Here is a 23254-nt window from a genome sequence, read left to right on the forward strand (position 1 = left end):
GTTTTTATTTTCATGTATCATTGGGAGGGGTGCTCGTGTGTGGCACACGGAGGTCAGAGATCAGACTACTCTATGGAATCAATTCTCTCTAGCCACTTTGATGTGGGTTCCAGGAATCCACAAACTCGGGCCACCAATCCGGGCACCAAGTACCCTCACTGACAGAGACCTCTCCTGGCCCACGGTGAGCGTTTTTCCTTCACCAAGGGCGCTAAGTACTTACCTACCCTCATCCTTGGGTATCCTCAGAAATCCCACTCAAGAGAATTTAATAGTCTGGTTCTTTAGCGGGTGGGGGAAACAGAGCTCTCCACCCTAGCTGGAGTTCCTCATCCTCACGCAGCCTCACGCAGCCTCACACGGGAGCAAGCCATTCTGGGAGTGCCCTCTGCCCCTCCACCAGCAATTTCCCTATAACTGCTCTCCTTCTGTCTGCCCACAGTCTGTGTTGGGAAGCCCTCTAAGCCAGATCGCATTGAATGTATAGATAAAGGAAACCTGAGTTGGGAGTGGTCGGGAAATGGGAGACCCTTTGGGGGAACATTGGAATCCTGGGCTTCTTGTGGTTCAGGCCCGTAATTCCAGCACTTGGGGAAGCCAGAGCAGAATTCCAGGGCAGCCTCCGTTCTACAGCGAGTTCTAGGCTGGAATAGTCTACAGTGTGAGACTCAATGAGAGAGAGGAGGGTGAGGGATAGCCCCCTCTCCTCCGTGTAACTCCAATAATTGGAAGTCTTTGATAACTAAAACACTGTTCCAGTGTGAGCGGCTTCTGGTGTTCCGAGACCTTAGATGGCCCCTTCCCAGGCAGTCTCATGATGTCCAAGGGCGGGGGAGGGGGAAAGGGACAGGGAATTTGAACTTTCCACATCGGTCTCAGCGCCCTGAACTATCAGGTTGCAACATGACCTGGGCTTGAGGCCAGAACTTGTGGGCCAAGGTTACTCTGCCTCCAGCCAATGGGGTCGCGCGGCTCTGCCGCCACGCGGTGGGCCACGCTCTTCCGCAATTCCCACCCCAGCTCTAGGTCCCCTAATGGGGCTGCAGGTGCCGGTCTACAGCCAGCGGTTCTACGAAGGGGAGGAGGCTCTCTGAAGAAGCATAGTATTTACAGAGAGGAAAGATCAAGGCCGGCCGATCCCCCTTTCTCTCCTACTGTTTTCGGTTGATAATTTATCCTAGTCCCTCTGCTCCCGGGAACTTTGCTCCAGGGCACTGGGCCAAGACCCCAGTTCGCGCCCTCCCCTGGGACACGTAGGTGGGGCTGGAGTTGGGTGCGGCCCGGGAGTTCTGAGCCACAGCAGGGGGGTTCCTGGCTGCATTACAGCTTCTTACAGATACCGGGTTCGGGAAGACCAGGTTTTCCCTACCCGACCCAGGGTGGACTGCAGCACCCCCTGCTGGCTCTGGGCAGGTGCCTGGCACCATCTTCCCGCCAACCTTGACATAGCGTTCTAAATCAGGCATGGTGGCTCATGCCTGTAATCCCGGTATTTGGGAGGCTGAGATAGGAGTCCAGCCTGGGCTACCTAGCTCCATGCCAGCCTGAATTTTAGAGGGAGACTCTGGCTCACCAAACTAAATCAAGCCAAACAAATGTTGTCTGGGCAATCGGGAAGTGAGCAAGACACTGTTTCCATATACGTTGACACTGGCTATGAGGGGCGACCGCCGGATAACAGCAGCGTGCAGGGAAAGTCCCCAGCAGAGTGGGATTTTGCAGCGACTGCTGGGGATGAACGAAACAGTCCAGGCATCACACGAGTGGAGGGAGGGAGTGGACGGGGTGGTTTATAGTCTGAGGAGTGTGAAAGACAACTGTCATTTAAGGACAAAAGCATAAGAACCAGGGAGCAGGGCCCAACTGCAAGAGAGCCTGTAGAGGTGGACAGGTCAGTGGCATCACAAGCAGATGATGGGACATGAGGGTCCGTGGGCTGGCTCAGGACCCGGCAAGGGAGCTAATGCCTAAGTTGTATCCAGAGTCCCCCCAAAGCAGTTTGGGACCAGAGCCCCAGTGCGGGTCCCACCACAGAAAGCTGGGACTCAATCTCCCCGGTCCGCCCTCACCTGTAAGCCAGGCTCAAGCATTCGAAGAGGCGGGTGAGTGTCGGATCGATGCTGCGCGGCCCGAAGTCGGCGAGCCCCACGGGCCCCTCCTGGTCGCGTCGCCGGGTCAGCGAGTCGCTGTGCGGCGAGGACACCATGAAGTGTCCGCTGTGAATGACCTGTGATCGATGCAGGCCACCCGCGCTGCGCCGGGGACTCGGATCCTCCAAGTCTGTATCCGAGTCCGAATCCGGGCTGGGGACGACCCGGGGGACCTGCAAGTTCACGGATAGATCCGCCAGCGCGCGCGCCATGGCCACTATTGTCGCCAACTCCCGGACACTCTGGATAGCAGTTTGAGAGCCAATCCTTGCCAGCTGAGCCTAATTACCATGGCCACGCCTCTGCCCCACTATTTGTCCTTGTGGTGGGCGTGGTCTTGGTTGGCAGGTGATGTTTAAATTAGCATAACCAATGAGCCTGGTGTGAAACCACTGGTCCTGGCTTAACCTTTCTGTCTGCTGTGAGCAATTTTTAGTCCCTACTTTTCAGGTTTCAGAAAAAGGCTGGCTGGGGCTGGGGCTGCAACTCGGTTGGAACAGTGTTTGCCTCGCATGACGAAGGCTTGGGTTCCATCCTCCGTACCACAGAAACTTAACATGGGGGCGATTCTGTTAAGTGCAACACTCGGGAGGTGGAGGCAGAAAAAGATCAGAAGTTCCAGCCGTCAAGATGGCTAGCTGATAAAAGCGTTTGCCGCCAGGATTGAGGACATGAGTTCGAGTGCTAGGTCCCGCATGTTGGAAGAAAATACTCGATTTTTAAAATTTGACCTCTGAGCCCCATAAGTGTTCCTAGACACATAAACACGAGAGAGAGAGAGAGAGAGAGAGAGAGAGAGAGAGAGAGAGAGAGAGAGAGAGAGAGAGAGAGAGAATATCAGAAATTCAGGGTCATTCTCTGCTTCACAGTGTGTTTAGTAAATCGCTCACCTGCCTTTCTTCACTTTCCCAGGGTCCTGTGTGGTTGACCCTTGCACCCAGGTGCTCTTATGATTGTCCTACACCTGTATAGCAAAGTTCAGAAGGGGATTCTGAGAATTCACCCTCTCTAGATCACCTCCCTGTCCCAGGAGACGCGACCCCACCCCCACCCCCAGCATCGATCCGACACTCACCGGCCTCTTCTTTCTGCTCAGGAAGTTCTCTCACTGACCCTGAAACCTAGCTTCTGTTCCTGCTTTTCTTCCTCCCTTTTCCTTCCTTCCTTCCTTCCTTCCTTCCTTCTCCTTTCCTTTCCTTCTCTTCTTTCTTTTTCTTTTTTGTTTTGTTGTTTTTCTAGATAGGGTTTCTCTGTGTAGTCTAGGCTGTCCTAGAACTCACTCTGTAGACCAGGCTGGCTTCCAACTCAGAGATCCGTCTGCCTCTGCCTCCTGAGTCTGGAAATAAATCCATGCGTCGCCACTGTTTGCCTATTCTTGCTTTTTTTTTTTTTTTTTTTTTTCAAACCTGTTCTTGCTTTTTAAAGGCCAGACACTAGGCTGGGCATTCACAACAGACACAGAACTGAACAGATAAAAGTCCTTTCCTGAGGCCCCAGCTAGGAATGGCTCCATGGTAGAGTACCTAACCTCAGCAAAGTCCTGGGTTCGATCCCAGCAGTGCCCAAACAAGCAAAACTCTTGTCTGAGGCACACCACACAAGAATGACAATACAGCCAAGGATCTCAAAGCCTGATCTAGATGTCAGATGTTGGTCCCAAAATTGCTTTAAGAGCCCATGGCTTTCCCCAAGCCTCCTGTCCCCGGTGGAAAGATTGGTTATGTCTGAGTCAGGTGGGAGGATCAAGGGTAACTGACCAGACTTCATCACACACCCTAACCATCTGTTGTCCTTCAAACAGCCTCATCTGCATCTCCATTCTATTTCCCAGGTTTCGAGAAAAACTTTGCAGACCTCCGAGATATCTAGAGAGATGAACGTGACCATAAAATTCCCAGCACTATGGAAGGACAGATGACAAAATTTAAATTTAAATTCTAGTCTCCACAGAAAGTTCCAGAGGCTCTGGGTGGTAGTGGTGGTGGTGCTCCAGAGGCAGGGGCAGGCAGATCTCTGAGTTCGAGGTCAGCCTGGTCTACAGTGTAAGTTCCAAGACAGCTAGGGTTACGCAAAGAGAAACCTTGTCTTGTAAAAACAAAGGAACAAAAAAAGAAAAAAAAATAACAAAAAAGACTAAACCCAAACAAAACAAAACAACAACAACAACAACAAAATACACCACAACCGCCACCCCCAACAACATCAACGAAAGGAAGTAGTTTGCAGACTAAGGCTGGGCCTGTTTAGTTGGTAGAGAACTTGTGCAACCGTTAGGAAGCTGGGGGTTCCATCCCCAGCACTGTGTAAACCAGGTGTGGCATTACATCCGTAATCTCAGCCCTGGAAAGATAGAGGCAGAGGATCGGAGTCCAAAGTCACGCTTGGCTACATAGCAAGTTTGAGGCTAGCCTGAGCTACATAGTGAGACCCCCCCCCATCCCTCCAAAATAAAACATGGCCTGTGAGGTGGCTCAGTGGGTGAAGGTGCTTGCTGTCAACCAAGCCTGATGACCAATCCTTGGAACCCACAAGGCGGAAGAAGAGAACCAACTCTCACAAGTTGTTCCCGGACCTTCACCCATGCACACTGTTGGCACACGCTCTCTCTCTCTCTCTCTCTCTCTCTCTCTCTCTCTCTCTCTCTCTCTCTCATACACACACACAAATGAATAAATAAAATAAGTGTAAAACAAAGTCAAAACAAAAACCTCAAAATGAAACAAACGAAAACAAACAGATGCACAAGTGCCCCAAACTTTTGATTTTGTTCTCGGTGGCAATGTGGGACATGACATGATGCCCCTTCCAGGGGGCATGGTGTGAGCGGCCTGGTTCACCTTTCATGGCCTTTCTCGCCTGCCCTCTAGTACCCGATGCCCAGAGTTCATAGCCTCTTAAATAAATAAATAGGGTTCACAATCCACAGAGGTTGCAGTGATGAGATTCCTACTGGGTGCGGAGACCCAGTTTTCCCCTGGGATCCTTCCTGACACCCTCTTCCGGGTGCATCTCGAGGTTTTTTCCCCCTGGTGTGCTCACACCAAAAACGCCATCTCCTCCCTGAGTTCTCCATACTGTGTTCTGATCACTGTAAGTCGGGTTTTCTTCTGCTTGAGATGCACAGAGGGTGCGAGGCCTCTCTTTCCCACTAGATGGCAAACTCCTTAGCGGAACCAAGAATCTGTCCCTCTCTACAGTCCAACTTCCTCTCAGTGTGGCCAGATGTGGTGATTCACAACTTCAATCTCAGCACTGGGGAAGGCAGAGGCAGGAGGATCTCTGTGAATTCGAGGCCAGCCTGATCTACACAGTGAGCTCCAGCGGGACATCCAGGACTACATAGTGGGAACCTGTCTCCAAACCTGACAACCAACCAACCAAACACACAAGACTAAGCTAATGTATATTTGCTGAATAGATGAGCACATGTCACATTTATCCGCTAGCTATGTGGGTCCAGCCATTCACCTGCTGTCCATCCATCCATTTATTCATCCACCCACCCACCTATTCATCCATCCATTTATTCATCCACTCACCCACCTATCCATCCATCCACTATCTACTTATTCATCCACCCACCCACCCATCTATCCATCCACCCACCCACCCATCCATCCATCCACCCACCCACCCATCCATCCATCCATCCATCCATCCATTCACCCACCCATCCATCCATCCACTCATCCATCCATCCATCCACCCACCCATCCATCTATCCATCCACCCACCCACCCATCCATCCATCCATTCACCCACCCATCCACCCATCCACCCACCCACCCATCCATCCATCCACCCACCCACCCATCCATCCATCCACCCACCCATCCATCTATCCATCCACCCACCCACCCATCCATCCATCCACCCACCCATCCATCTATCCATCCACCCACCCATCCATCTATCCATCCACCCACCCATGCACACATCCATCCACTCATCCATCCATCCATCCACCCACCCATCCATCCATCCATTCACCCACCCATCCACACATCCATCCACTCATCCATCCATCCATCCATCCACCCACCCACCCACCCATTCATCCACCCACCCACCCACCCATCCAGCTTTCCATCTGCTCATCTATCCCTGTTCTATCTGTACATCATCTCTCCATCTCTCATCCATCTCTTCTCTGGCCATCATGTATTTACTTGTCTGTCTATCTTCCATCACTCATGGGGGTACCCATCATCTATCCATCCACCCATCAGTCCATTTAGCATCTATTTATCCATGTATTCACCCACTATCCACCCATCTACCCATCTGTCTGCCCATATAGTGCCCATCTATCTGACCTATTGTCAATTCAGCTGTTCATCTGTTCATCCAAGTGTGTACTTATCCATCCTATTATCTACCTATCCATCCATCTATTGGCCTATCTAACTATCCGTGGACTCATCCATCTACCAGTCAGATCCATTTGCCTACCCATATATCTATCCATCTACTCTTCATCTGTTCCTCAACTGATCAATCTCTCCATCGCCTATGCATCCCATCAACTGTATCTTAGTTACTTTTCCTATTGCTGTAATAAAATACTCCAACAAAAGTAAATTAAGGGAGAAAGTGTTTACTCTAGTGCACAGTTCAAAGGCACCCTGTGTCATGGAGGAGAGGCCAAGGCATAGGAGCTTGAAGCATCTGGTCACACCCTCTATCAGGAAGCAGAACCCGTGGAAGCTGCTGCTGCTCAGCAACCTTTCTCTATCTACACAGTCTAGGATCCCGGCTAGGGAATGGAGCCACCCACAGTGGACCGGTCTTCTTACCTCAGTGAACAAAATAAAAAACATCCCATTCTGGACATGTCCACAGGCCTACCTCAAAAGTCATTCTCTCTCTCTCTCTCTCTCTCTCTCTCTCTCTCTCTCTCTCTCGCTCCCCTCCCTCTCTCCCTCCCTTCCTCTCCTTTTTTGAGGCAGAGTATCACTGCTTGGCTGTGACTATCCTGGAACTCACAATATTGACCATCTTGGTCTCAAACTCACAGAGATCTGTCTGCCTCTGCCTCCTGAGTGCTGGGATTAAAGGTGCATACCATGATACTTGGCCTCAACCACCAATTCTTTTTTTTTTTAAAGATTTATTTTATTATATATATGAGCACACTGTAACTGTCTTCAGCCACACCAGAAGAGGGCATTGGATCCCATTATGGTTGTGAGCCACCATGTGGTTGCTGAGATTTGAACTCAGGACCTCTGGAAGAGCAGTCGGTGTTCTTAATCGCTGAGCCATCTCTCCAGCCCCTCGACCACCAATTCTTATACCCACCCATGTATCTGTCATCCAACCAACTATCTAGAAATGTATCTACCCATCTATTATCTTTCTACATTTCAGTTTATACACACAGAGGGAGAGGAGAGAGAGAATTAAATGCATTTTATCTCCGCTGTCTCAATGCTAAAAATCTACATTTCTTGGAGTGTGTGTCTAAACACGCTAATCGACCAGCCATAGTTAAGCAGCAACTCTACAAAGTACCAGGTATGGAGATGCCTGCCTGCAGTCCAGGGCACTGCAGCAGGAGGATCAGAAGTCCAAGGCCAGCCTGGGCTACAGGACCAGACCTTGTCTCAAACAACAACAAAAAAGTCAGGAAAGAATAATTATCGAGCACTTGGCTATCCAATTTTAGCCATAGAATTTAAAAATAAATTAACAACAGAGAGCAAGATGGCTCAGTGGGCAAAAGCACTTGCTGTCAAGCCTAAAGCTTGGAGTTTGAGCCCTGAGCCCCACAAGGAGGAAGGCGACAGTCAACATCTCTAGTTGTCCTCTGACCTGTGCATGTGCCAAGCCACTCTTGTCCACTCACATGCATAAATGAAATAAATAAACAAAAATGTAACTTGAACGGGTGCTAACTGGGGCTGGAGAGATGGCTCAGCAGTTAACGCCACTGGTTCAATTTCCAGTGCCCACATGGTGGCTTGCATGGAGTAACCTGCAACTCCAGTTCTAAGGAATCTGAGGCCCTCTCCCCCAGGCTCACACACGTCACGCATACATACATGCAGGCAAAACACTCATTAAATAAAAGCAAACTTAGCCGGGCTGTGGTGATGCACCCCATTGATCCCAGCACTCAGGAAGTAGATGGAGGCAAATCTGTGAGTTCGAGGCCAGCCTGGTCTACAGAGTGAGTTCCAGGACAGCCAGGGCTACACAGAGAAACCCTGTCTTGAAAATCAACCAACCGACCAACCAACCAACCAAACAAACAAACAAACAAACAAACAAGCAAAAAACAACAATTTCCAGGGGCTGGGAGTGGGGGAACCAGAAGCAGACAGGGTATAGTAATGATTTTCTTTTCTCTGCTCCTTTTCTGGGAGGCAGGAGTCTTGCTTGTTGTTTTTGTTTGTTTGTTTGTTTTTGACACAATCTCTTGTTGACCAGGATGTGCTATGTAACTGTGGATGACTTTGAACTTCTGGTCCCCCAGCCTCCCACCTCTCGAGTGGGGAAGATCACAGTAAGTCACTGCCACAGTTGGCAGACTGCATGGATGTGGGTTTCCTTTGCAGTGATGAAGCTGGCTGAATTGGAGAGCAGGAAGGGTTGCACAACTCTGAACGTACCGAGGACCATTGGAAAAAAACTGGGTTAAATATTTAGAAATTTAAAAAGGGGATGGGGAAGCAAGATGGCTCGGTGGGTAAAGGTGCTTGCTGCCAAATCTGAAGATCTGAGACTGATACCCAGAACACACGCAGTAGCAGAGAACAGCTTTCTAAAAGTTGTCCTCTGACTGCTACGTGTGCCTTGGCACGCATGTGCACGCACACACACACACACACACACACACACACACACACACACATATGAATACATATAACTTAAAGTTCTATCAAAAAGAAAATAGATGGATTTTATAATACGTACATTATATCTCAATAAAAAATAGGGACCTACAGACTGGACAGGTGGCTCAGAGGTTGAGAGTGCTGGCTGCTCTTCTAGAGAACCCAGGTTCAATTCTCAGCACTCAAATGGCAGCTCACAGCTGTCTGTAACACCAGTCCTAGGGGATCTGACCTCCTCTTCTGGCCTCTGGGGACACTAAGGCCCACATGTGGTGCACAGGCCGGCACACAGATACAACTCATAGGGACTTGTATCTAAGATTCTGTTTTCTGGTCGTCCTCTCAACTGTGGGTGTGTAGGTGAGCTAACATTTACACATCCATTTTACAGAAGGGAAAAATCGAGGCTCCTAAGAGCAAGGTTATTCAGAGGGGTGCTGTGAGGACTGGTAACAAACAGTTGATGTCTATGGGCTGTTTATTACCTAACTGATGGGTTGCAGCCTCCTGACTGTATACCCATTTTCCAGACAGGAATACAAGCTCTGTTGAAGATCAGAGGAGTGTTGAAAGGTTTGCTTTAGGCTTCGTTTTCTTTTCTTTCTTTTTTAAAGAATTATTTATTATATGTGTGTATGTGCACTGTTGCTGTCTTCAGACACACCAGAAGAGGGCATCAGATCCCATCACAGATGGTCGTGAGCCACCATGTGGTTGCTGGGAATTGAATTCAGGACCTCTGGAAGAGCAGTCAGTGCTCTTAACCACTGAGCCATCTCTCCAACCCTAGGCTTCTTTTTCTATTTGTTTAGTGTTTTTTTTTTTTTCCTTTTTTTCAGAGCTGGGGACCGAACCCATGGCCTTGCGCTTGCTAGGCAAGCGCTCTACCACTGAGCTAAATCCCCAACCCCTGTTTAGTTTCTGTCTCTGTCTGTCTCTGTCTGTCTCTGTCTGTCTCTGTCTTCTCTCTCTCTCTCTCTCTCTCTCTCTCTCTCTCTCTCTCTCTCTCTCTCTCTCTCTGTGTGTGTGTGTGTGTGTGTGTGTGTGTGTTTAAGACAGGGTTTTGGGGTTGGGGATTTAGCTCAGTGGTAGAGCGCTTGCCTAACAAGTGCAAGGCCCTAGGTTCGGTCCCCAGCTCCGAAAAAAAAGAAAAAAAAAGACAAAAAAAAAAAAAAAAAAGACAGGGTTTTAAGACAGGGTTTCTGTCTGTAGCTTTGGCTGTCCTAGAACTTGCTCTGTTTATCAGTCTGGCTTAACTTCAGAGACCCATGTGCCTCTGCCTTCTGAGTGCTGGGGTTAAAGGTGAACACCACCACCACTGCCCATAAAAAAAACACGGCCTCCTATAGCTAGGAAGACTAAGGGCATAACAGCTGATGCTTCTAATCCCAGCACTTGGGAGGCTGAAGCAGGAGGATCGCTGAGAGCTGGGAGCCTTTCTAAGCTACATAGTGAGTTTCAAGGCAGCTGGGACTAGGGATGAGAGAGTCGGCTTCAAAAACCAGAGAGAGGCAGAGAGAGAGACAGAGATATTTAACTGTGTGACTAAGTGGGGGGGGTCAAGGAGGGGAGCTGCTTCCTTGTCTAGGTGTGAGCTTTGAGTCTCTGAATCAGAGTCTGAATGTCACTGGTGAACATAGGCTACTGGGGTGGCTCCTCGGGTTAAAGGAGCTTGCTGCAAACTTAGCCAACCTGAGTTCAAGCCCTAGGACCCACAGGGTGGAGGAGAGACCTGACCCCTGCAAGTAGCCCTCTGACCTCCATACACTGCTAACAGTAACTATGTCAAAGAAAGTTCGGCGAATGGGATTAATCTATATAACAAATATCTAACTGTTCTATCAAAATATGAGAAGCCAGGTGGTGGTGCACACCTTTGATCCCTGCACTCAGAAGACAGGGACAGGAGGATCAGAAGTCAGAATTACATAGTAAGTGCAAGGGCATCCTGGGCTACATGAGACAAAAAGTTGACGAGTCTCAAGCGGCCGAGAGTGACAGGATGATGATTTCCTCAGCAGGGAGGCTGAGGCAGGAGTGTGAGCTGGAGGCTACACATTGGGCCTCTGTCTCAAAACAGCAATAAACAACGAAACTACGGCCACACGATCAGCGATCATACTGTTCGCACATTTTATACCAGGGCTGTCCGTGTAAGCTGTAAGCTGCCTCTTGTCCATCTCTGGGCTCTGAGAGGGTGAGATGGCTAAGGGGGATAAGGAGGAAGAGCAGAAGAGGAGGCACCAAGCAAGCAGCCTCCCTCCTAGTCCATCATCCTTTCTTCTCTCTGTCCTCTCTACCCATTTCATTGAGGTCCAATAGTCCTCCCACCCCAGGAGAGCGGTAGCCATTTTGTTCCATGCCTGCCCGCTATTTCATAGCGTTGCTGTAATATGCCTGCCAGTCACCGACACAGAGGAGTGACTTAACGCAGAGCAGGATCATGCGGATCACATCCCCTGTTATGTTTGTGTTGTTGTGTTGTGTTATGAAGATTGTTTTTTTTTTAAGATTTATTTATTTATATATATGAATACACTGTCACTGTCTTCAGACACACCAGAAGAGGGCATCAGATCCCATTACAGATGGTTGTGAGCCACCATGTGGTTGCTGGGAATTGAACTCAGGACCTCTGGAAGAGCAGCCAGCGCTCTAACCACTGAGCCATCTCTCCAGCCCGAAGATTGTTAATCTTAAGAAATTCCACAAAGCTTTAGGTAGGACCCATCAGGTTAAAGGTCACATGAACTGTTATGTCCAAAATGGCTTGAGTCAGAGCTGACCACTGAGCAGCACTTCCTGCACCTGCATATGAGCTCATTGTGGGTTTTATGTTGGTTTTTCTTTTTTTCCTTTATAAGCCTGCTCTGAGAAATGTTTGATGACATAGTTAGTCCAGGACCCAAGTCTGAGCTGCGTGCCTGGTCTGGTCAGGATTAAAGTGTATGTTCTTGCTTCACGGAGATCAGTGGTCCAAGGGTTTGTGTGGCGATTCCTGAACGCCAACAATTTACCTGTTTATCTAGCCATCCCCTAATCATCAATGCCTCTGTCCATCTGTTTGTTGTTCATCTACATCCATCCACCTATCCATGAGCCCATCCAAGTCAGCTATCAATCGTACTCATTGTATGTGTCCATCTGTCTGTCCATCTGTCTGTCTGTCTCCCCTACCCAAGTTTCCTGAGTGCTGGAATTACAGGTGTGTGGATCTCACCCGGCTTCATCTCTCCTTCTTTCTGTTTATCCACCAATCTGCTACGTTAATCTACCAATCTGCTACGTTAATCTACCAATCTGCTACGTTAATCTACCAATCTGCTATGTTAATCTACCAATCTGCTACGTTTATATTTCTATGTGTACGTTTACCTGTCCTTCCATTTAAAGTTTACTGTTGCCTCTACTTCCTGAACACTAGACCTGCATTTGCACCACAGCCAGTTTGTTTATTCTTCTGTTTCTTCATCTGCTTGCTACCCAAATACCCACACACACACACAGAACCTATCTCAGGAAAGCTGAGAGGGGCGCTCGGGAGACTGTATGCTATCCCAAGGCATGGGAGGGCAGCTCAGAAGTAGAGTATTGGCATGGAGAACGCTTATCCCCAACACACACACACACACACACACACACACACTTTCACACACACACACACCAAACACAAACATAAACACACAAACACACTAAACACAGACATAGACACAGACATACAGACACACACACCAAACACAGACATAGACACAGACATACAGACACACACACTCACACCAAACACAAAACACAGACACATGGACACACACACTGACACACACACATACCAAACACAGACATAGACACAGACGCACACACACACATCAAACACAGACACACACACACACAGACATACACATCAAACACAGACACAGACACACACACACATACACACCAAACACAAACATAGACACACACACACCCCAAAAACAGACATAGACACAGACACACAGACAAACACACACTCACACACACACACACAGACACCACAAACATACACACATACCACACACTAGATAGATGGATGGATGGATGGATGGATGGGTGGGTGGGTGGTGGGTGGTGCCGTTTTTTTTGTTTTTTTTTTTTTGGTTCTTTTTTTTTTTCGGGAGCTGGGGACTGAACCCAGGGCCTTGCGCTTCCTAGGCAAGCGCTCTACCACTGAGCTAAATCCCCAACCCCGGGTGGTGCCGTTTTATTCTGTCTCTTTTTTTTTCTCTTGGAGACAGGACATCATGTAGCTCATGCTAGAACTCCAGATCTTTTCCTCTCCTCTTCCCCAGCTAGCATGGAGAATTGGTACCACTATTCCCAGTGCATGGCGATGAAACCAAAGGCTTCATGCATACCAGGCAAGCATTTTACACACTGAGCCCTACTGAGTTAGTCGGTGTTTTGGTGATGGTGGTGCTGGTGGTGCTGGTGGAGGTCGTTTTTAGTTTTTCAAGGCAGAATTTTTCTGTGTAGCCCTGACTGTCCCAGAACTCACTCTGTAGACCAGGTTGGTTTTGGCAGAGGCTGTTGCGATTGACTAAGTCTTTGGCTATTGGTGACTGCCGGGCTTGAATATGATTTATTTCCCTGAATTACAGTTTTTAATCACCGTAGTTACACACCAATAATATTAAGAGGGTAGAAAATTTCCCAGTTTTTTGGGCAGCAAGGTGGGTCAGCTGGCAAGGGCCACCTTGCAAACCTGGAAATTCGAGTTTGATTCCCAGAACTCACATAAAGGCAGAAGAGAACAACCCCATAAAAGGTGAACTCTGACCTCCAAGTGTGCATCCCCTCCCCACTGTGTTCACACACACACACACACACACACACACACACACACACACACACACGTTGCTGTAATCTCTCCAACCCAAATAAACCCGTGCAAAGAAAACAACTGGATTAATATGAATACAAGCTGTGAGCCTAGATTGGGCAGATCCACCATTACACTACTCTACTCCCCAGCTGTGAGATCTCTTATAACTTGGGGTTTCTCCAGTCCACATGCTTCTGCTCCATCTGCCTTCCCCCTTCTCCTCTCCTTTGACCCCCCCCCCCTTTCCCCTAACTCTTCTGTTCTACCTTCTCTTCCCCTGCCCAATCACTGGCTCTTGCCTTTATTTTCCAATTTAAAATGGGGAGAAGGTTCTGATGAAGTCACCTGAGTACTAAGTGTGTGACTAGGCAGCCCTTCTTGGGGAAGCAGAATTAGCATCAAAATACAAACAACTCCAGGGCAATCCACAACACACACACACACACACACACACACACACACACACACACACACCACATATGGGTAAAAGAAAGAAGGAAGGAAGGAAAGAGAGAGAGAGAAAGAAAGAAAGAAAACTAAAGAAGAAAGAAACTAGGGGTTGGGGATTTAGCTCAGTGGTAGAGCGCTTGCCTAGCAAGCACAAGGCCCTGGGTTCGGTCCCCAACTCCCAAAAAAAAAAAAAAAAAAAAAAAAAGAAGAAGAAGAAAGAAAGAAACTAAAAAGCCAAAAACAACAACAACAAAACCCCCCAAAACCCAGAATGTTATTTTAGTCCCGGGTAGCCTGAAAATGGAACTCACATGCAGTCCAGGCTAGCCTCAAACTCACGGCAATCCTCTTCCTTCTGTCTTTTTTTTTTTTTTTTTTTTTTGGTTCTTTTTTTCGGAGCTGGGGACCGAACCCAGGGCCTTGCACTTCCTAGGCAAGCGCTCTACCACTGAGCTAAATCCCCAACCCCTTCCTTCTGTCTTTTGAGTGCTAAGACTGCAAGTGTGTGTCACAATGGCTTTAGACGGTGTTGGGAGTGGGACTGAGTTTTGTACACATTAGGCAAGTATTTAACCCACTGACCCACATTCCTAACCCATGCCTTTTCCCTCTACAATGTTAGAAGTCCTGGGATTCTGTTACAGTAAAGAAAACACGTCTGATACAGGGATTGAACTCAACCTCTGGTTCTTTTTCCCACCCTAGTAGTTAGTGAGAGAGTTGTTGAAAATTTAACTATTTTAGCCAGGCATGGTGGCGTATGCCTTTGGTACCAATAGTTGGGAGGCAGAAACAGGCAGCTCTCTGTGACTTTGAGGCCAGCCTGGTCTACAGAGCGAGTTCCAGGACAGCCGGAGCTACACAGTGAGACCTTGCTTCAAAGGAGAGGGAGGGAGGGAAGGAGAGAGGGAAAGAGGGAGGGAGGGAGAGAGAGAGAGAGAAGAAAAGAGAAAAGCTAACTCCTTGCCTTAGTTTCTGCCATCTAGCACACAGGTTTAAACTCTCTGGGGTCAAACAAAAGCTCCTCCTTACAACATTGCCAAACATGGCAGCTGCCTGCAGATCTGTTAATCAGCCCAATAAAACCACAAGACCACAGCCTCAGTCACCTAATCCATGCCAGTTCAGGCCGAGCCTGGTGTGCTGGCATATGTCTGCAATACCAGCACTCAGAAAACCAAGATAGAGAGACCAACCATTCCAGGCCAGCCTTGGCTACATACTAGCTACATAGCCTAGGCTACATAGTGAGTTCCATATACTAACCTGGGCAACTTAACAAGATCCTGTCTGGAAATCTTCAAAAATGGGTAGCCAAGCATGTTAGTGGACACCTGTGGCCAGAGGGTTAGGAGTTCAAGGCCAGCTTCAGCTACACAGTGTGGTTGAGGCCATGGCTATAGAAGACCCTTTCTCAATCTCCCTTTCCCCCCAAAAAAACACAACCAAAAAAAAAAAGAAAGAAAGAAAGAAAGAAAGAAAGAAAGAAAGAAAGAAAGATCCCAACACAAATAGATAAGTAACCAACCCTGCAACCGTGGTTGTAGCTTAGTGGTAGAGCTCAGTTACCAAGAATGAGAAGAAAAAAGAAAAGGCAAAAGACAATACTACACACTGATGAAGGCTGGGGTGCTTAGTGGTTAGGACTTTGTACTGCTCTTGCAGAGGACCTGAGTCCAGTTCCCTGCGCCCTGCAACTCTAGCTTCAAGGGCTCAAACACCCTATTTGGTCTCCATGGGCATGCATTCATATGCACACTAACACATATGCATATAAAAGAATTAAATTCTCTCTCTCTCCCTCTCTCTCTCTCTCTCTCTCTGTGTGTGTATTGTGTGTGTCTGTCTCTCTCTCTGTGTCTCTGTGTCTCTGCCTCTGTCTCTCTCTCTTTCTCTCTCTCTCTGTGTCTGTCTCTGTCTCTGTGTGTGTGTCTGTCTCTGTCTCTCTCTCTCTCTCTTTGTGTGTCTCTGTCTTTCTCTCTGTGTGTCTGTCTCTGTCTCTCTCTGTCTCTGTCTCTTTGTCTTTGTCTCTCTCTGTCTCTCTGTCTTTGTCTCTCTCTGTGTGTCTGTTTGTCTGTCTCTGTCTCTCTGTGTCTCTGTGTCTCTGTCTCTGGTCTCTGTCTCTGTCTCTCTCTCTGTGTCTCTGTCTCTGACTCAGTCTCTGTGTGTGTCTGTCTGTCTCTGTCTCTCTCTGTGTGTCTTTGTCTCTCTGTCTCTGTCTCTGTCTCTCTCTCCCCCTCTCTCCCTCTCTCTGTCCAGGGTCTCCCAATGAAGCCTTAGCTGAACTTACATTTGCTTGTCTCTGCCTCCTCGGTGCAGGGATTTAAGCTGTACGCCACTATACCCAGTAAAAATAAATCATTGAACAATTTGCTGAGCCTGGTGGCAACTACCTTTAATTCCAGCACTTTGGCGGCAGCCGTCTGTGAGTTCAAAAGCAGCCAGAGCTACAGAGCAAAACCCTGTAAACCTTCCTAATGCTTCTATCCTTTAATACAGTCCCTTATGTTGTGGAGACCCCCCTACACCATAAAATTATTTTCGTTGCTACTTCCTAACTGTAATTTTGCTACTGCTATGATTTGTAATGCGAATACCCATGTTTCCCTACGGTCCTAGGCAGCCCCTGTGAAAGGAGGGCCATTCAACACCCAAAGGGGTCTCAGCCCACTTAAGAACCACTGTTTACAATGTAAACAATGAAAACAACAGTGACCTTGTCCCGATTTGATACTGTTACACTTGGCATTAATGTGCATCTTTCACGGGGCTACTGGGCACCTGCTTTTGAAGTTTCCTCTTGCCAGTATTGTGTGCCAGGTGAGTCCAGGCAAGGCTGAGTTGAACGGTGGGTGCAGGTGGGTGCAAGTGGGTGCCAGTGGGTGCCGGTGGGTGCCGGTTAGTTACAGACCAGAGGGGCAGCCGGCAGTGGAGCAGGCAAGTTGGGAAGCCTGGTCTGGCTCTGGGAGGAACTGCAAGGATCAGGGCTCATCGCCTACTTGGGGGAAGTTTGGCAGGTTGGACCAGCAGAAGACTCAAAAGTAGACAAGAGATGTAAGCCAGCCTCAAGTCTCTCACAGTAGCTGCTCCCCAGGGAACAAGCACAGCCTCCCAGCCCTGAGCTTTGCATCATTGGAGGAGAGAGAGAGAGAGAGAGAGAGAGAGAGAGAGAGAGAGAGAGAGAGAGAGAGAGAGAGAAGAGAAACCTAGAGGGGGGATGAAGAGACAGGAGACAGAGAGATGAAGACAGAAAATGGAGAGATGGAGACAAATAGGAAGAGAGGGATTGAGATCCAGAAGGTTCAGCACAGAAACTTTGGTTACAATCTGCCCATTTTCCAGGTGGAGAGGTTGAGGCCACTCGGCAGGTGTGTTCTGCAGTGCAGCCTCTTCCTTTGGACATTTACTGGAAGACATTATCACCAGCCTCCCCCATGTGCCTGGGCAGGTTCTGTGCAGATTGCTGAGAAGAAAATGGGGGAACCTTGGGGCACAGGGTGACAGTCAAAGTTGCTCTATCTCTAATCGTCATCTACTTGGCAAGAGCAGAGTCGTACATAGCCATAGAGCAGACAATGTGTCTATAGGGTTCAGGGGTCCCTGGTACAGAGGCTGTGGGGTGCAGGGCCCAGCTGAGACACTTTCCTATTGCATGGTCTTGGGTTCCATTGCGCAAGAAAGATCACTCCACGGCAGCAGCTCAGTGGCTTGGGAGGCCGGTTCTGCCTCCTTGGTGGTTAAGCCTATGACAAGATGCGACTTTACTTTGTAGGGTTTTAGTAAAAATGTTAAATAGGGTCGGGGAGGCGCCTCAGCAGGTAAAGGCACCTGCTGCCAAGCCTGATGACCCAAGTTCAATCCCTGGGCCCGCATGGTGGAGAGAGAAACTCCAGAGCGTTGTCCTCTGATGCCACATTCATGTGCCCACACATAGACACACAATGTTCACCAGTAAATTAAAATGTAAACAATAATAACACCAACAATAATAATAACAACAGTAAAGACAGGATAGCACTGGGAAATAAGAACCTAGAAGGTGGACAATCTGACAGCTTCCTCAAAGGGACTTAGGGATGGAGAAATCTCTGAAGCCAGCTGGCACAAGCTACATACAGCCTTTCTTTTGCCTAGAGTGTCAGCCCTGTCCCCTCTGGGGTCAACGCTCACAACAGCCATGTTTAGGCATCAGGCCACTGGGCCAAGATAGAAAATGAGTCTCTGGGACAAGTCTCTCACCGGGGGTCACACACCCAGCAGGAATGATTGTGAAACTAAAGCTGAGGCGACCCCCAGAGCCACTCAGAAGCCAGTGACTCTGGGACTATGAACTTGCACCTCTGTCCTGGGCTCTCCAAGGAGAGGCATCGGAATCTATCAGTGTCACAGCTAGCTCTGGAGATGATCTGTTCAGAGCCCGGGTGGTGGCGGGACCCTCTCCAGCTTCAGGGAGGAGAGGCAGGCGTGAGCCACCCTGTTGGAGTCTCAGGCTTAAGATGGACGGGGGGGGGGCGGGGGGGGGGGGGGGGGGGCGGGGGGGAGTGGAGGTAAAATAGAAGAGGCTTACAGACACTTAGGGCCTGACCCAGGACAGGGTCATAGCCTACACAGCCTCCCCAGGCAGAGTGGGTGCCTACTTGCCTACAATGTATCTAACCCCAGGTACACCTGGACGGAATGAAGCCAGGGGAAGATAATAAAAGAGTCCAAGGCAGCAGAGGAAGCAGGAAACAGCATTATGATTAGGCTACCCGAGTTCGTATCCCAACCCTGCTGCTTTTAGGCTGTGCAACTGCCTTGACTTCTCTGAGCCCGTTTCCTCAACTACAAAATATAGAAAATAACCTTTCTGTCTCAAGTGGTTATAAAGGGGGAATGGGGCCAAGAAAAGCCCCAACATGGTGCCTGTTTTGCAGTAAATGTAAGAGTTTACCATTCTTTCTTCCTCTGGTCAAAGACAGTCCTCAGTTTTTATAATTTTGGTTGTCATTGGTATGGTGGTGGTGGCAGTGAATGGTGTGTGTGTGTGTGTGTGTGTGTGTGTGTGTGTGTGTGTAGTTGTTGTTGTTCTTTTGAGACAGGGTCTCACTACAGACCAGGCCGGCCTTGAACTTACAGAGTACTTGAATTAAAGGTGTGTGCAACCACGCATGACCTGTTGTTACTATTCTTTGTCGTCCTGCCTTGAGACAGGGTCCCATGCATCTCAGACAGGCCTCGAATTTTTTGTGTAGCCCAGGATGATCTTGAACCCCTGCCTCTAGCCCCACAATGCTAGAATTACAGACACAAACCACCACACTTCGTTTATGCACACAGTGTTGGGTACAGAACTCTGTGCTTGCTCTATGAACCTTCTGCCCTGGAACTATAACCCAGCCCTCGTTTGTTTGTTGGTTTGTGAGACTGTTTCCCACTGCAGTTTGGCTGGCCTCAAACACATCAATCCTCCTGCCTTATCCTCTTGAGCGCTGAGGGTTATAGGCAGGTACCACTCCCCTGCTCTAGGTCCATTTAAGCCTTCCTTTGCATAAGGGGGCTAGGGCAAGAGTAGAGACAGGCTGAGAATAACCCAGCTCTTGGGTAAGGTGGCAGATCCCCAACCCAGCTGACATGTAAAAGCCCCTGTGAAGACAAAGAGACCTGGATTGGAGCCAGCTGCCCTTTCCTCCCGAGGCATCTTGCTGTCCCATTTTATTCTGCCCCTGTCACCATACAGGTGGCCCTGGAGGAAGTTTCCAGCGTCACAGAGGAAGAACCAGGCCCAGAAAAGGGCTAAGGTCACAAAGGCAGGACTCTAAAGACGGAAACACAGCCCAGACCTGGCCACATGGTCCCCTCTCCCACCATGGTGGCCTCAAGAGCCACAGACTTGAGAGCACAGTGACTGGGGGCCAATATGAAGCTCTGTTTTTTCCAGGCTAGACCAAGTGGGTAGGCCTTCAACTAGGTCCCTAGCCCCTACCTGCTGCCAGGCTGGGTGACCGGAAATCCACAGGCCCCACCCTGGCATCTGTCCCCTCCCTCCTGCCTCCCTAGATCCAGTCGGGGCCCCCCTTCACCAGATCACCACTCAATCCCAGCTCAACATGAGGGGACCCAGGAAGAGACAGGAGCCTGTGATCCTAAGAGGTCAAACAAAATAGACTAGCATTCCTGATGCCCAATCCTTTCTGGCGTCTGAGCCTGTCTCTTTCCCCCTGGCATGAGCAAGTGGGGGCTGGGGACACAAAGTGAAAGCTCCCCACTCCAGTCGTGATTTAGGGATGCCCCTCTTCATTGCACACTGTGGAAACTGAGGTCTGGCAGGGCTCCGATTCCTCCTGTGCGAGGCATCTATGTCCCTCTGATAACTGAAGATCTTCCCTGCTCACCTGAGCTCCGCGCGATCTGCAGACGGCGTTCGGACTGGATCCTGGGACCTCGGGTCTCCGCGGGGCTGCAGATGCTCAGGCCGCTGCGGCCTCACCCCGCGCCTTCCCCGCGCAGGCGGCAGAGGGCTCCGTGCGCTGCGCCCCGCACGAAGCCCAAGCCCGGCTTTTAGACTGGGGTGTGGACTGCTAGGCGCTGCAGGTTCCCCCGCCCTCCCGCTCCGAGGTGTCCTTTGCCCCTTGGTCCGGTGCCTCCTTCTCTCCTTAGCACGTGGATGGCAGCCGCTCCTCCGGCTGGTGGCCTGTGGAGCAGCGGTGGCGCGCGCCGTGGGCTCAGGCGCCTGCCAATCACCTTCTGCGGCCCCGCTCGTGCCCCGCTCACCTTTAACCCCCCTTTCCCCGGGGGCTTGATGTCTACTTCCCAAACTGTAAACTGGGTGTGAGAAGGGAGGAGCCCCAGATTTGGGGACCGAGAGAGTTAGAAGGAGTCTCAGCCCCAGGCCCTATTTGAAACCCACTTGGGGTTGTGGGCTTCTCTTGTCTGCAGCTTCCATGAATTCACTGATCTCCATCTGTCCCCCAGGGAGTCCATTCCACCCTCAATCCTCCGCTGAGAAGGCCCCTTGTTCCCTAAACTCCTTTCTCTTTCCCAAATGTCACATCTCCCTAGCTATGTCCCTCCTGGAGCATCCTCCCCGTCTCACTCAACCCTGGTCCTTTCTGTCCCCTCTTTCTGAATCGTGCGTGTGCGTGTGCGTGTGTGTGCGTGTGTGTGTTTAGAGACATGGTTTCTCCGTGTACCCCTGGCTGTCCTGGAATTCACTCTGTGTGTGTGTGTGTGTGTGTGTGTGTGTGTGTGTGTGTGTGTGTTATGGTGTGAGCACTGTGTATGGTGAATACAAGTGTCCTTGAAGGGACTCAAATCCCCTGGAGTTGAATGGGAGCTGACAGTGGGCCTCCACAAGAGCAGCAAGCGATCTTAACCACCAAGCCATCCCTAAATCCTCCTTTTTGGAAACAGGATCTCTAGCCCAGGCTGGTCTGGAACTCTCTCAATGTAGCTAAGGATTGACCTTAAAATACTAATCCTGCTGTCCAAGTACTGGTGTTGCAGGGGTGCATCATCACACCTAGCAACAAAGCCCTCCTCCCCTCCCCAACCCTCTCCCTCTCCCTCACCATACACAGTGCCCACACCATAACACACACACACACACACACACACACACACACACACACACACATAGAAGAGTGAGTTCCAGGACAGCCAGGGGTACACGGAGAAACCCTCTCTCTCTCCCTCTCCCTCTCCTTCTCCCTCTCCCTCTCCCTCACCATACACAGTGCTCACACCATAACACACACACACACACACACACACACACACACACACACACACACACACAGAGAAGAGTGAGTTCCAGAACAGCCAGGGGTACACGGAGAAACCCTCTCTCCCTCTCTCTCTCCCTCTCCCTCTCCTTCTCCCTCTCCCTCTCCCTCACCATACACAGTGCTCACACCATAACACACACACACACACACACACACACACAAGAGTGAGTTCGAGGACAGCCAGGTGTACACGGAGAAACCCTCTCCCTCTCCCTCTCCCTCTCCCTCTCCCTCTCCCTCTCCCTCTCCCTCTCCCTCTCCCTCTCCCTCTCCCTCCCCTTTCTCTCTCTCTTTCGAGACAGGATTTCTCTGTATAGTCCAGGCTATCCTGGAACTCTCTCTCTGTAGACCAGGCTGGCCTTAAACTTACAGAGCTCTGCCTGAGTCTGTCTCCGGATTGCTTAGTGTAAAGGTGTGCACCGTCACTGCCTGGCTCAGTATTTCTCTTGTAAAGAGTTATTACAGGGGCTGGAGAGATGGTGCCTGGGTATGAGGAACTGGTTGCTCTTGGAGAGGACCACAGCTTGATTCCCAGCACCCACATGGGTTCACAACCATCCGTAACTCCAGGAAACCTGATGCCTTCTTCTGACCTCTGTAGGTACAACACATGCATACATATGTAATACATACAGGCAAAACGTTTTCATGTAAAATGAAGTGTATAAATCTAGCAGTAAGGGCTGGGGATTTAGCTCAGTGGTAGAGCGCTTACCTAGGAAGCACAAGGCCCTGGGTTCGGTCCCCAGCTCCGGAAAAAAAGAACCAAAAAAAAAAAAATCTAGCAGTAAACAAAAGCTATTACATTTTACTTATCTATCATGTGTGCACACGTATGTATGCCTATGGGCTTGGGCACATGCCTGCCAAGGCACACATGTGGAGGTCAGAAGAGCGCTCGTGAGAGGTGAGAGTGGGCTCTCTTTCCACCATGTGGATCCAGGATCAAACTCAGGTCCTCAGGCTTGGCAGCACGCACGTCGACTAGCTAAGCAACCTGACTGGCCATAGTTCCCAGGTGTTATCTGGAAGCAAGCTAGGAATATCATTGATAACATTTCTCGAAAATTCACATTTCAGCCAGGTAGAGGGGTACACACCGGTAGCCCCAGCACTCAGAGGCAGATGGATATAGGATGATTCCAATCCAGACAGAGCTACATAGTAGTCAATGGTGGCCCATGCCTTTAATCC

At 49.6% G+C, this 23254-nt stretch overlaps 1 protein-coding gene across 19 annotated transcripts in view; it reads right to left on the reverse strand.

Annotated features, from left to right (window-relative positions):
* Nucleotides 1-21018, reverse strand: part of Mlxipl (MLX interacting protein-like) — a 54305-nt gene extending 33287 nt beyond the window's left edge. For 9 of the 19 annotated variants that reach the window (XR_015633867.1, XR_015633865.1, XR_015633866.1 and 6 more), the window contains 1 exon segment: nucleotides 2070-2394. Coding sequence is in view for 6 of the 19 variants with exons in the window: in XM_087577642.1 (XP_087433768.1) it covers nucleotides 2070-2362 (293 nt within the window). In the remaining 13 variants the exon portion in view is untranslated. 19 annotated transcript variants of the gene reach the window in all.
* Between the last annotated feature and the right edge of the window lie 2236 nt (nucleotides 21019-23254).

Source organism: Rattus norvegicus, chromosome 12 (assembly GCF_021556685.1).
Source record: "Rattus norvegicus strain SHRSP/BbbUtx chromosome 12, alternate assembly SHRSP_T2T, whole genome shotgun sequence".
Lineage (NCBI taxonomy): Eukaryota > Metazoa > Chordata > Mammalia > Rodentia > Muridae > Rattus > Rattus norvegicus.